Source organism: Varroa destructor, unplaced genomic scaffold, assembly GCF_002443255.2.
Source record: "Varroa destructor unplaced genomic scaffold, Vdes_3.0 BEIS01000002.1, whole genome shotgun sequence".
Classification (NCBI taxonomy): domain Eukaryota; kingdom Metazoa; phylum Arthropoda; class Arachnida; order Mesostigmata; family Varroidae; genus Varroa; species Varroa destructor.
In genome coordinates, this window is record NW_019211455.1 from 25,330,869 (window position 1) to 25,346,206 (window position 15,338).

Genomic DNA, 15,338 nt, shown 5'->3' on the forward strand with positions numbered 1-15,338 from the left:
ATACATCTGTAGAACTCTTTGTGTTTTTTGTAAACTATGACATACTTAACATTGGCTTCAATCGTCTAATATGCACACCTATTAGTCGGTTTAAAAGGATTTAATTAAGCTACTCCGCTTGGCTATACATGTGTTTAGAAGCTAGATACGAGAGTTCGTATTGATGAATTTAATACTCAAGCTGGAAAAGGTCCTGCTCATCGTACTGACCGTCTTCATTAGACGCTACAAGTGTGACAAATTCGTACTATAATTCATCCTACATATGGTAATAAGCGTATCTTTTTAGTTGGGCATAGTCAGTTGATTCGCCCAACATTTAGATGGTCAGCAGCGCTGCGTGCTTCTGACATTAGCACTAATAACGGCTGTTGAGAATATCCAGGGTGAGCCTTGGCCCACTGAATTATGTAACCAGAACAGGATCGTGTCGCCTCTTGTCCACATAAAAAAATCCACAATACGGACCGTGAGGTGCATTCGATACCTTCCTCACCTAAACGATTTCAACGAGCGGCGTTAACCCTCTAGCCCAAAATAGCCTTAAAATTGTAAGAATTGAAAGGATATGCGTAAGTAAGGCTAGGAAGTGATATCAGTTTGAGCCGAACCAAGATCTAACAAACCGGCTCGGCAAAGTGCTTACCAGACTCACCCTATATGCATTGCTCACGCTAATCATTTTTAACTTATTAGAAATACGTTATCGATAAAATATACCTCTTTCCTTACGCAGAGTTACCTTTGGTTTTACCTCAAGCCGCCAACAGACTATGCCTCCAATATACACGTAACAAAATGCTACAAATTACGGATCATAGCATCTATGATACATGTTAGCTCGCCTACGGTATATTCTCAAGGGATACTATCGAAGATATATGTTTATAAATAGTACGTGTAAGCCATATGATAAGCTGAAAGGGCATAACCTATATCTAGCAGGTTCTGCTTTTACTGCTGAACCAAAAAATAAACGTTAATATTAAGCCAATTAGAAATCTATCTTTTCTACATTGATTCAGTATAACGTTTTGATGTAATTGTTTACTATGGCCATTACCACTTTGCGCAAACGTATTAAAATGTATGGCTGTGCAAGAAACTCTTGTCCAACTTGATGTCTATTTAGAAATATTCTTTTGATCAACGTTCTTTTTCGTCTCTATCTCAATTAGAATAATAGGCAGTGTTCTTAAGAGGAAGCGCCACGTAACCCGCCCTCGTAAAGGAGATACTACCGCTGTGTGTATCAATCGGTTAACATGGGTTACGATCACCACACTGTCCGAAGGACTTACCGTCTAAGCCTGCACTTGCCCACTTGCAGCATAGCTCGTCTGCACCCTCGATAGGGGCGTCGACTATCCACTCGTCCTTTAGCACCGCTACATGAATATCTCTGTTTGCCTATTTTGAAGATTCCATCACGTCGTTCGTGCTAGACAGCTTCACCAATCTTCGCCCTATTCTACTCAATATATTCAATCGTTTGATTTTTGTTTACCAGCTCTTGTAACTTACGAAGCGGCAACATCGACTGCGGTAACAAGAACTTCTAAATATGCTGTGCCTATTGTCAACTCCGCTGCTTCCACAGCTCCAAAAATTTAGTCAGAAAAAATCAATAATGGGCCCATAGACGGCACAGAAGCCTGCCTTTCAATTTGGACAGCTACAACGGCAGATCTGTGAGCATCACACCGTCAATGTTGTTGTCTCGCCATCAAAACTTTGAGATGGAATAGGCGAGCCCCTGTCTGACAGATCGAGTAGATTTCATTATACATTTTCTTTGTTTCGTCCAAGCCGAAAACATTCAGGGAACTTACATTTTGTTCAGACATCATTTGCAGTTCTGCATATCAATGACACGGCTCCTACACAAAGTCTACACGGGAATGCAGGCCTTTTACCAATGAACGATACCTTAAAGGTGTTTCTAGGTTTCCAGGTACACTGCGACCGTAATTGGTTCAAAGAATCCTGGACAAATCGATGATGATAAAATGAGTAGTTCCTCGAAAAACTTTAAGTGCGATCTAAATCATAGACAAAGAATTGAAACTACAGACTTCTACGTATAAGAAAACATCGGATAGTCATCTGTATTTGCTGTTGTATATCCGGATGCGGTCCTCGTCAAGTGAAATACTAACCGTGGTTGTGGGTGGATTCAATTCGGGATGTGCTGTGAGGTGTAGACAACCCAAAAATGCTATTTCGATAAAAATGAACGCTTTTTTTTTGGTAGAAAGTCCATTGTTGGTAGAAAGAAATTGCCAATCGAATGTAAGCTAATGATCTACGCCATAAAAAAAAAAAACGCGGGGTGTTTTTCGTTTCCACTTATCTTATTTCAAAAATAATAGTGAACGGAATAAAGTCACGCAATGCTTAGATAGAACTGTTCGAGCCATTGGTACATCAACGTAATCCTGCAGATACCCATCGAGGATCATCAGCGAACGAAAAGTGGGCCATACAAATATCTCGTATATTGTTAGCGGCTTTACGGAGAACAGATTAAATATTCCCGTTAGTAAGCATAACGTTTTTATTCAACCTTTCCAAAATTCGGCAAAAAATAGACTATCCTTTAAACGATTTTCTGCACAAACATGAACAACAGTAATTTTCTTGTTATTTTTACATTAGTAAGTCAGGTACTGATAATGTATTGTGAAAATAGATTCGGGTTTGGTATAAACAGTTGTTGTACAGTTCCCATATGTGTGGAAATGGGCTTCGATAGCTTTTTCTTAACGGTCTGCCCTTGCCTTATCACGTGTTGTCCGCGGCATCAACAGCAGAACTGGGAGAAATTTCTTCAAAGCACCATTTTTTCCATAGGAAAGGGTCAGCGGAAAGTGAACGAGACACGTGGCAAGAAGACCATAAGCAGCCGCGTTCCGTTGTTGTTCCGTTATCACCCGCGCATCGCCCGTCGTCACAACCGTTATCCTCTCCCGTACGTTACGTATTTAGCGCAGGGGATTATTATATTCGTGTCCATTAATTAATTATAATTCTATAAGCGAGACAGCTAGTGTTCAACGAGTCTGTACGAACATTCACTAAAAAGATGCGAGTTTTGTTTAATAAAAATTTTCGCCTAGATAAATTGAGTTAGAAATAGCATGGCCATACCATTCAGTGCTGTGGTAAGTTTTTTTTATTCTATACAAGTTGTTTATTAAACATTTTCGATTCCTTCCATCAGGTGCTTGGACAGATAGTGTGATTACAAGATATCGCAAGATAAATACAAATCAAAACACTGCGCCCTTGTTTTCTATAATACGTATTACTTTTTTTTTAAACATATACTCTGTATACTTTTTAGTGAATTTTTTACTTAGTATTGCGTAATCGTAATACTCGGTGTGCGAAGGCGGTAGCCGTACTGTATATTTGCTACACATTAGCTAGCTGCTCCAGACAGAGGATATTGTCATCAACTTCACACATTAGTGGTTAGCTTAGCAATGTCAACATTCTCGTTACTACATAATTTTGCGAAAAAAAAAAAATAAATAAATAAAAAAAGAGATCAAATACACAAGGCCAGCCATATTTTACATAACAACAAATCTAGAATCAAGACAAAAACACGATCAGCGATTACAGGAAAGTTGGCATATATTTCTATTTACATTTGGTATGTAAAAATTAAATATTTCAAGTGGAAACATTTATTGCACCTTGCACACCTATTACCAAAGCGTAAGTATTATATAGATTATAGAAAGTTTCTATAATTTTTAAGCAATAGGCAGAGTGAATAGTGGGGATTAATAAACTGGCTCTTCCGAGTTACGTGAAGCCCATTGAACAATTGAGTAGCGTCGAATCCCTTCAATAGAACGAGAGGAAAATGGAACTCGTTTATTTGCTTAGGTCTACGGACGTATATATAGTCTTGAGGATATTATCCACGCATGTAGTTTCCGACTATTTCAATAAAACGTTAAACCCAAAAGGCACCAGCAGGACCCGTTGAAGTGTCAGTAGGATATTGACCGATATCTGATTTGGTGACAGTCTGACATCTGAGCTGGTTGATATTTGACCGTCTGAATGAAGACCGAGGAAGTGAGCTCCCTATATTTTCTGCCGTCCCTTTCGTCGAAGTAAACGACGATGAATTTCAAAGACGATAATTTTTTTCAACCTTTTTCTCCGTAATTTTACGGCACTTTGGCCAAGTTTCTGGTGTGCATCTAATCATCCGCTAGCAGTTTATTCTTCCCACAATTGGTACACTGGTAAGAAGAAGATACGCTTTGATGCGTCTAACGACGCGGTTCGTCAAGGTATGCCACGAATCCTCACAATTTCGTTTATCTTGTTTCTTCGACGCTGTAAACAAGCGTAACAGGATAAGAAATTGGCTATAGGCAACGATATGTACACGGTTACAGCTTAGAAGATCGAAAGTGCCAATATACAGTAAAGTTCGATATCGAGCAGCGATTTAAACAAAGCGAATTTTTCCAGTCGACATCTCGCATCGTCCAAGTTCTGCAGCGGCTGCGCCAGTTGGGTTACTTAGGTACATCTTTGTTGGGGTGATTGGCACTAGGCGAGTGATGTCTAGAAAGTTACCGCCATGGAAGTGATCAGTTAAAGTTATTCACGATTCTTCGTGTGGCTACTGTTTCTGTTGAGTATTGTTAAATGAAGTTGTAGGGCTGATCCGGCTTATAGCTAATGCTCTAAGCCAGAGACAATTATTATGGCAGTAGCATCAAAAGATCTTTGTCAATCGGCATTACTTTGGCTACTGTAAAAGGTACATTATTATTATTATTCGGTCGCATTAGAAGGAACTAAAGCCAATCACATTGCTACATATATTGCGACATGTGTATTCTGCGTATTTTTTTTTCATCCATGTACACGTAACAGGTTTAACAATAGCTGTTTATTCGATATGACAACGCACTAATTGCGCGTTTATGCAGACCTTCAGACATTAAATAGAATAGTTTACCTGTGGTAATTATACATTTCCGTCTATCTTAATGTTCTATATCGCTCGAAGAGGTTTTCTCTATGAGGGACCGGAAGGTCTGCTGTGGGCCAATTGTCGCCACTGCCCTGCATTTCTGCTGTCTTGACCCCATTTTAACCCATAAATTAGTTGGCGGAACTGAATGATCCCGCCATCGGTATGGGTCTCATTTCTATTCCATGGGACACTAGCCTGTTCACAACTCAAAATTTTTAAATGATGATGAAGTTTCTATTGTGATGGGATCTCAATACCAACAAACATAAGAAAATTTGCTTTGCCATCATCTTGCCCATATGCATCACCCCTTTCCTAATGATTGGCGCTGGATACTGATTTTTATGCATCATATTTATTCAGAAGAATCATTAGATACCGTTTACGTGTGTATAACTTAGTTCGAACCTAGTATTTCTAATGTATAGATTTTTCAACAACTACATATATGTTAGCATCCACCATCGTAGAGATATACATAATTTGTATCATGCATAGAGTTGTTCATTGAATAAAGGGATAGTTCTTTATCTGAATATTTCGCAGCACATCAAATAACGAACGGTACCAACCGTTAAAAATTAGCGTAATTCAGCCGGCACAAGTAATCCATTTGCGGCGTTCGGGCCCACAAGGACGTCCCGAGTCGTCCGAAACATGGCAAAAGTGAAGGGGCGGACCAGTCTAAAATGTAAACGGCCAATGTTTCAACTTTTCTTTGTAATTACATCTCTGACTATAATGCACAAAGAAAGGATGCCCATAGTCTGACTCTGTATTGCTCGGCAATGAATACAGTAAAATGAAAATTATCTCTGACGGCTTTTTTCATACAGCTTAGCAAATAGAAAAAAAAAAAATAAGAGTTTCCAACGGTCAAATAACGCTAAAACTTCATTTGAACGCTTATAATGAATGGCATCCCATAGCCCTTGGTAAATAGAAATCTTGAAAAGCTCTTTATGGCACACTCCAGACGTTGGATGTATTCTCTTGCCAACAAAATGAACGCTTCCTCTACAGTTTACACAGTGTAAATCCGAAGATCGACTATAATAGTAAAAATGCTATCAATACCGAATACTTCCAGCGGTTTAAGTTAGAAAAAATCTTCGAGACATGCTAAAATTCAGGAACAATGCAACTTGCGGCCTGCTTTAAAGCTGAAAAGATCTCAATGTTTTTATGTACGTGTTGCAAGGGATCAAGACGCACTTTTAACTTTCGCAACTATCTCAACTCCATTAAAAAAGTATATGTTGTAGATATTTTACTTGCGTGCTCAGTATTTTGCCGGTCGTCTTCCACCTTTGAGGTAACGCTGCAGGCAAATAGTTATATTGTCGTGACCATGATCCTTATTTTGAAGCAGGCAAAAATACAAATCACTTGAAGAATATTGAGGCGTACTGGGTTTGGAACTTCGCCTCTTTTCGAATTTAATTTCAATATTCTTTTTACCGAGGGGTCATCCTCTATATCGCTTTCACGTAAATATTTGTCACTCCAATGAGAAGACAATACGAATATAGTTAAAAAAAAAAAAAAAAAAAAACAAGTAACGGCAAAACACAAACCATTCTGCTAGCCATGCGTTAACACGAGTCCTTAATGTAGCATTTACCAGACCGGTCATCGTAGTTTGAGACACCGAGTACACATTCATCGCGTACGTTCTCTACGAACACCACAAGTACGAAATGTAGAAAGCAGTCACTGTAGTCTTTATTGGGCGTGTATTATGTCCACAATGTAGTTTAAGATAAACATGATCTATTTCGACCAGCCTTTGCTACAACAGGTCTTACGCCGAACGAAACTTGTAAGGTAACCTTTTTAGCAAGACGGGTCTTGCTGTATAAACGCAATCGTTTTCATTGAACATACAAACGTGTGTCTATCGTGCAAGGTTGTCACGTGCCTAAATGTAAAATACGATCGGGTACTTTTCCTTAATTATTAGAATACACTAGTACTTTGAAACTGAATCACACGAACTCTCACAACCGTTGAACGTACTGCATTGCATAACAAAATAACGGTGCACTAGGACTTTTATCGATCTAGACACGATTTTTACGAACTAGCTACAAGAACTCGTCGTTCCACCGCTCTGATAATGCTAATAATGGACGCGGCTGTCCTTTGCTCGACGCAAGATTCAATTTTCTCGATAGATGTTGTATTATGTCCAGCCAGCTAAGTAGCTTTAGCTCCTTCCGCTAGCCGAAACAGCCGCCGTCTAATAGTCCGTAAAGCACCGTCCAATACCAACAGAGGCAATAGCGTCTAACGTATTTTCATTTGAATCGTTGCTCGTATCTTGTACCTAATCCGTATCTGGTGTTTGTGCCCATACATGACATGGCCTGTCTATTGCGGTACGACGTTTGTTGTCTCTGCGATCGGATCACTACTTTGTTATCTAGCCACTCTGTGCTGCAGCAGATAGTGATGCGCTGCACCGTCCGACCCGGGCTGCTAGCCCCGCGCGCGCGACATCGGGGACATCCTCAGCCCACGCCCTCAGAAGGAGTAAACCCACCACTGGCTCTTCGTCTGCGTTCATACATTCATATACATGTACTATCTTTGTTGTACATCATTTATCAAGATTGTGGCGGTTCCCGTAATATATGATGCCCGCCATTTAACTGCGTTGCATATATACAGTACGTAGGGCGTGTACTACTAGCTGCACACAGTCGATAGCAGTAGTAACCGCGGACGACAGACGAACTCGACTTGCTTCGCTTGAAATTGTCGTCGATTTCACGGTTTGGTCTATAGCGGCATTACCTTGAGCTGATGTGGCGATGTCAACAATGACAAACGTCGCCGTTGTTTTTACGTAAACAACGCAGCATTGGGAGTAGCGTCCCTGGGGATAGGCCGCCCCACAGCCTCCGCCACCGCCCAATGACATGGCCATCGTGCGCGTCGAATCACCAACGGCAGCAAGTGACGATCTACTATGACCTACAGTCTACGTATGAGCACAGCGAGATCTTCATAAGCACGCGATTTCATGGGCGCGCATAGATAAAGACGAGACTTTAGGGAAAGTTCTTGCCGTTGCTGCTACTGCTGCCGCCGCCATCATCGTCACCGCCTCAATTTCGCTGTCAGTGCTCAAATGAATCATATGTTGCCCGTCCGCTCATTTTACGATACAGTCGTATAAGATGAACCGATTTGTGTATGTGCGTGTCGATACGCCAAATTGTGTGGGCTTTCGTGACGGCTGGCGTGACATCATTTGTATACGAAGGGTGGTGGACGCTCAATTGTAGAGAAAGAAGTGTGGTCCTGATATACGAGAAACGGTCTTCGGCTTAGCAGCCACCCGTTTCCCTAGCAGAGACTTCGTCAGCTTTCTTCAGTGTCTATCTTGCCAGCGATCGACTCGACAAAGCTAAATTGTGTTGTACGGAATCAATTTCGGAACGTTTCCCGCCAGGATCGAGACGATAGGTGAAATTTCTCAAAAAGATCTCAAAGTGAGAGACAAGAAGTTTTATTTAATTCTCAAGAGTTGGACACTTTATAATACGGCACTCGTCCGATAATGTTTGTGGTCGACTTTTTAAGGTGGTAGCGTGCATTGTGCACGTGTTTGTAGCACAAGCCTTTACGACACAATATGTCTTGCCAATCAAAACTATCACGTTTGTCGAAGATGAATCTGGCAGATTCTCTTTCTGGCGACAGCCGTATGGAACTTGAACTGTCAATGGGCTACCTTCAACAAATTGGTATGTAACGATTATTCCGAAGCCTATTAAAACACCTGATGCTTGTCGTTTACTGTCGAGGCATTTTCAACACTTCTTCAACTACTTCATCGCGATGGCCAATCTGAGTATATATATATCTACAATCCAACATTTTGCTTGAACTGAAGCCCATTAACTAACATGTGACTCTAAGGATGATGAAAATGAGAAACCAGCTGCATGTACTTTTCACCATTTAAGACATTTATATTTTTTTATTGGATATGAAAATGATCACAGTTACGTGATCGAATCAAGGGCGATTCGTAACTATTGGCTAAAATGTTCAATTAGTTAGAGTGTATAATTTTTAAAATCCCAACTTTCGATAGCTCTCGACCGGTGCGTCGGGGCCATAGCAATGTAAAAAAACCTAAAAAGAAAAAAAGCGGGCAAAAAGTTAGTAGGTGGCCGTAAAGATTTTAAAAGAGTATCCCTGAACCGCATGTTATTCTATGTACCAGTGGTACTATTGATGTTAGTATCGTCTATCATCGCATGTATCGGTGTACAAAAAATGTGTGCACGTCTATCTATCTAATTGCTATTCGTATTACTTGTTCCAAGGGATTTTCTGCGAAGGCAGCTTCGCCATTTATAATCAACAAATAAGAAGATGACTAGAAAGAAAGACAGCCATCAACAGAAAATTTGCTTTTTTCTAACTTGCTTTCATCATATCGAAAGGGGCAAGGGCTCTTCCATCATGAAGGAAACTCATCTCCTGTTACAGACGTCTAATTGCCCCTCAGGGTCCGTCGTATATCTCATCAGTATACCGATATTCGTACAATATGCTCACATAATAGGGCCTTCAGTACGCATATCCGTATCAAGCCACCGACTTGTTTTCCTGGTCGATAACTTCTGGATAACGCAAATTTGTCCCGTCGTGTAGGTATATGCAAGCATATACTAATAATATAACATGGCACCGTTTCGACTTAGTAAGCAAAGACTTAATTACCTCAAGTGAAGTAGAACACATGTATAAGTTTGAGCTTATACATGTGTTCCACTTCAAAAAAGTATGTGTATAGGCCATTGTTTTCAACGAAAACGATCTAGTCAATAGATCTATTACCGAGATCACTTTCATAGAGATCCGTCTATAGTAAAAACAAAACTCACATGCGAAACCATTAGGTAGATAGTGTCGCCAACCGGCTCGAGTGCGTTTTGAAATGTAAATACCTCTAGGGGTGATCCGTTGTACATATCGTCTGCACGTTAGTTCTCATCCGACGTCAGCCTATGCTCCATCAGCGCAGTATCCTCAAACTGATATGCCCCCACACCATGGGCAGTCAGTCGAATTCAGCACCGCTGAACAGCGGCGATATTGGTAAAACAGAAAAAGCGATTTTTTTTATTGTCTTATCTCGCTATAATGATTCCTTCTATAACTGCTATCGAGAGTAGTTAGTACTTCAGGATGCATCTCAGTAATGTCTTTTTGTTGTCCTGCTACCGATGTACGATCTGTCTAGAAGCATAAATTAATATTGTACATTTTAATGGCCAACGAACATATTTTTAAGGAAGGAAGCAAGCATATAAAATTAACTAAAACCTAGTCGTTATTATATACGACTTACAAACTAAATATCTGACACTGCATAAGAACGCCTCTCGATTACAGATTAAACTCCTAATATGTAATAAATAATAATAAAAATTGATCAAGCAGCATATCGCACCAACGAGGTCCTATTCTGTAGCGTAGGATTGCAAAACATGACCGCTACTCACTCTTAATAGCTGTTGATAGGCTTATTCGTATAGATACATGAAGGTATAGGAAGATCTTCAAACGAAAAATGTCTACGACCTACGTTACATTCTAAGGATCAAAGCGAGCGTAAATGCGTTATTGCGGATTGTATGTATGTGAGCAGCGTTCTTAAGCTACAAACGTCTGTTAAATGAGAATCTATTATTCCTTGACATTGTAGTCGTCAGTCGAAGACGACGATTTCGCTAGCCGCGTTTTTTCTGTATGCTATTTCTCATGCACACTCTTCTGTAAGTAGAATGGGTGTTTTCGTGTGTTCACCATCACAAATCTAAACACCCTCAGGAAGGAACCAGGGTTTTTTTTTCTTTCGTTTGCAAAAACGGTTCCGAAAGAACAACGTGGACGACACTCAGTTTTCGTTCAGTGTTTCAATTCTGCCAGACACGTTCATCAGCGAATAACAATTTGAGCAGGGTCCTGGTTGCAGCGGTGGGTCTCTATTTCGATCAGCAGTTCATAATCACCCGTCCTGAAACACCTCATGAACGTTGATTATGCAGGATGCTGCCATTGAAATCGGGTCATCGATCAGAGTTTCCATCCAGAAACTAGGGATGGGTACACCTCCGTTAGCCGACCCATATATATATATATATATACCTGTATATATTTCGCGATAGTAAATTTTGCTCTAATGGTCATTTTAGGCCATCGCTGGTGCCACCGCTACTTCCTGCCACGCTGGTTGGTTGATAATTTTTCCAATAAATCTCCAAATGGATGGAAAACGATAACGGGCGGAAGACTTGCGCGATCTAGAAGTGCAATTCGCCATTTAGTCGACAGCTGGCTAAAGAACCAGCTATTTATTAGCGGCGAAAGTTCAAAAGTCTTCGTAGTTGACGCGTGTCCGTATTGCCTAAATGTAGTAGTACTCGGACGGACGCAAAGTAAACTACGATAGCTCAAGTAAATTAATAGGGCCAATACAGAACATAAACATTTCCTTTCTTTTTGTCACTATACGTTTGCTATTGCAATCACGTTTTCGAAATTATCTTAGGTTTCCTACCTAGCTTGTAGACGAAACGAGACGATTTTCTGCAGTTCTTCAAAATGGTATTACGTATGCTCGTTACGTACATAGAAGATTGATACAGATGCAATTTATGTTTTCAAGTGTGCTAACGTTATAGAATTCTATAGAAAAATGTTTACTACTTTCTATTTCTCCTCTAAGTTTTTCGATGTAACGCTGTTTACAAGTGAAAAATATATGTAAACAATTTTTTTTAACAAAACACGCGCATACAAAATTTCGAGCCCAGCTTACTGTTAGCAATTACGAATCCCTAATTGTCAGTAGAATATGGGAATTATAGTAAATCGGCGTCACTGCTTATCTACAAATCCTAAACGTAATTTGGAAATGTAAAATCACTTCCGGTAAAAATTCAATTTATTTCTTTAGAATCAAGTGGCGACCTCTATATGTCTACTATACAATCGGCTGTGGATCGTTTTGTTGTTTTTGGCATCCAAAGTGCTATTGTAATTACTTTATACGCAGGATGAACAGAGACGATGACACTGTCAACATTTCGCTTCTGGGTTCAAGAAGGAGATATTAGAAAAAAAAAAAACCAGAATGAAAACTAAATACAAATCATAATAAGTAACGGATGCAACTGAATCGAAGTCGTATAGAGGAAAGGTCATTATAAATTTACTCTGGCATGAAATCGTTTGTTGTTCTTATACTGGAATATCTGAAGTTTATAGTTTTGCTATAGAGCTTTTCAGAATACAAATTTTTGTTAGCAAATTTTTTATCCTATACACACAAAATATCATTTTCAATTATATCGAAGATTGGTTTACTATAAACTTTCATTGCATTTACCAATGCTGTTCGATGCTTGCTGTGATAAATGGAAAAACAAGTATTATGACGTCATTTTCCGAGCTTAGCGAGAAAAGAGTTCTCAAGATAAACTCTTTTAGAGAGTTACTACAGCCGCAGAGCATCGAATCCAATACGAAATCTGATCATTTACGCAGTGATTATCATTCATTTTTGCTTATTATTATTAAATTTTATATATATTTTACAATGGAGATCATTCTGAATTTAGGGAACGGGCATGTTCTGCTGCCTTTTTTTTGCTATGTTAGATATCATTTTTTGATGTTCTCCAGGATATCAAGCTTATTTTCGAAAACGGATACCTGCTTTAATCATATGACTGTATAGAAGATCGTTTAACGTAAGCGTGCTTCATGTTTTCGCCACAAATCAGCTGGCAGTCGACGTTTCTCCGTTAAATCATGACCTATAGTTCGCAGATCATGACATTTGTCCATAGAAGATGCAAAACCGCCCAACGGCAATTCGCTTCCCAGGCTTGAACTCTGGGTGGCTCACATATTGACGCATCCATTCGACGGAGTGTTCGCTCAAAATGTTCGTAATTGGAACTAAGCAAAATGATCATATATCGATGCCACTTTCATCTGAAAAACCATGCTTCATCTTTTTTGTTTTACTCCGTTGAACACCCCCCCAGGGGTATGATTTGCTGCATTGGCGACTGCTTCTGCATGCAAGCATACGTACATCGTACCTAAAGCAAGTTGACCGCACCCATCTGGTACGTGCGATGGTTGCCCGTTCATTTTCCCGCCCATTTTGTTAGGCCCCTTCTTTCCGCACTCCTTCGACGTCCGAGGACTATAATAAAGACATAATTTCGCGCCTCTGGTAAATAGCGTAATAGGTGGCGTCTCGGCTGCCCATGCCACAGCGGTTCCGCATGCACCCGTCACCGCACTCGTTTCTTTTTGCAGACATCCGTAAATCGCCGCAATTAAGGATAATTACACGGCTAACCTTAATCTTTTCGCGCATCACATAAGAACATTCAATGCGCAACCGATAAATAGTCTTCGACCCTACCGCTTCTGACTGAGTATTCAGTGCAGCCGACATCGGCTTGAGCCAGCAGCTGCTGCTACTGCGGCTGTCGGCCTATTTTTTTTTTTTTTTTCTATCTATTTGCCTTTGTCTGTGAGTCCACTGGTCCCCTTAGTCCTGCGTACGCAACTCCTGTATGGGCGACGTGGCGGCCTTGACCCGCATTAGTGCTCGCGCTCTCCACCAGCCCGAGAAGTTAAATCAGATGATCAATGAGGCTTCCTTTCATCTTAAAGAATAAATCAAGAGAAAAAAGCCAGTCTAATGACTATTTTTCTGCTGTTTTTTGGTTGTGCGCTAAGCGTGACGAGTCAGGGGTGGCGATCGGTAATTTTAGTTGGAGGTTTTGAAGATAAAGGGTAAGCAAAAAATGTGAGCGTCAGCTGGTCTGTTCACGACACCTGATGTTCCCTTAGTCATATTTAGATCGAGCACACGACGAAAATTATCACTTCTGTAGATGACGCCCACAGTGAAACAGAAGCCTAAAATGATGACGCTAGTTGCAGGTAGCGAGCGAGGTCCCAGAATGACTCTGGGAACCTGAATTATGATTTTTTAGTAAACAATGAATTCGTTTTGACCGATAGTTACACCAAAAAAATGATACCTGCCTAGCTTGGCTTACGTTTACTTAGGACAACGCCAATGTTATTATTACGGGGCTGGTCTTGTCATAGACTATGTAGCGGATGTACCCGCAGTCGATTTTTTTGGGTGGTCTCCTCCAACATAATCGTAGACGCAGGTGCTGTTGACCGTAGACACAGTTCTGTAAAATGCAGTAGTTGTATGTAGCGTTTTCAAGCAGCGATATGATGCAGTGCTTTGAAAGGCTTGAAGGCGCTGCAATAATATGAATCAGAAATGTACCTGAAGACGGAAAACTTCGACGTAAAGATGTTGCTTTATGCATTTAAACGAAGCGGTAGCGAGAGAAGTAAAAATATCACTGAACTTTAATGGTACTAAATATTATTATAAAATGCATTATTATATTGTGCTTTAATTGAATGCAAAATTGATTCTACATCCAGTCCTTATGTATGGCGTGATAGATAATAATACAACGAACTATTATAATAATGATATAACAAGCAAAAAATATCATTGGGACAACTTAGTATACCATAAATTATTTCTATGGCCGGCTTTAGACCCAACGAAAACTCTGCTAGATCTTGGAGGCTTGGATAAGGTTCAAAACCTGGCAAGCAAGCGAAATGTCATATTTAAATACCTGAATTCTACATTTAACACAGTTCGGTGTCTTCATCTTACTGCACACTGTAGATATTTACACCTTGTATTGCAGATATTGAACATGCAAACGCTCTTTCTGTCAAAAATTAATGACAAAGTTTTTGTCAAAAAAAAGAGAGTTCGTACGCAAAAAACTACCTTACTGCCGTGTAACTTAACTGCAATCTATAAATTATAAATTTTATTTCCTATTTTTCCATCTTCGTAACCGGTAAATTGGCTATCCTTTAAAATAAAAGAAAAGTCCTTTCCGACGCAAGGGCGGCTGTACCGCCGCCCACAAGTCAAGCAGTAACGAAACGTCGTAAGAAAATTGAGCCCTTTTTGAATCAGCCTAATCAAATAGGAGTCGGGGCATGAGAGGGGTCCACGAAATTAAGCCTAACTGATAGGAAATTCGCGTGCACTTTTCGAAGCATCTCCTCTCAGCACTTCAGATGCAAACGGCCTAAATAAGAGAAAATCAAAACAATATTCCGATTTTTTGAGTCGCACAAAAGCAACGCATGAACACGAATGTGTCCTTGACTGATCTTTTCATGTATTAAACATACGTACAGCCACTGAACATGC

The 15,338-nt window shown here is 40.1% G+C and overlaps 2 protein-coding genes across 11 annotated transcripts in view; one reads left to right on the forward strand and one right to left on the reverse strand.

Annotated features, from left to right (window-relative positions):
- LOC111245758 (ATP-binding cassette sub-family G member 8-like) overlaps positions 1-15,338 on the reverse strand; it is a 121,417-nt gene that overhangs the window by 93,137 nt on the left and 12,942 nt on the right. The window contains exons 1-2 of one of the 5 annotated variants that reach the window (XM_086979226.1): positions 12,758-14,094; positions 9,985-10,116 (exon numbers count right to left, since the gene is read on the reverse strand). The exons of 2 other annotated variants lie outside the window; for them this stretch is intronic. Coding sequence is in view for 1 of the 3 variants with exons in the window: in XM_022794477.2 (XP_022650212.2) it covers positions 6,592-6,680 (89 nt within the window). In the remaining 2 variants the exon portion in view is untranslated. Of the gene's footprint in view, positions 1-6,591; positions 8,003-9,984; positions 10,117-12,757; positions 14,095-15,338 lie in introns of those variants that run through there. 2 more of the 5 variants (XM_086979225.1, XM_022794477.2) reach the window with 2 other exon arrangements.
- Positions 1-15,338, forward strand: part of LOC111245760 (ATP-binding cassette sub-family G member 5-like) — a 93,914-nt gene that overhangs the window by 23,111 nt on the left and 55,465 nt on the right. For 2 of the 6 annotated variants that reach the window (XM_086979235.1, XM_086979234.1), the window contains exon 1: positions 8,174-8,769. The exons of 3 other annotated variants lie outside the window; for them this stretch is intronic. In XM_086979235.1, the coding sequence (XP_086835361.1) occupies positions 8,658-8,769 (112 nt within the window). In that variant the 5' untranslated portion in view covers positions 8,174-8,657. Of the gene's footprint in view, positions 1-8,173; positions 8,770-15,338 lie in introns of those variants that run through there. One more of the 6 variants, XM_022794484.2, reaches the window with a different exon arrangement.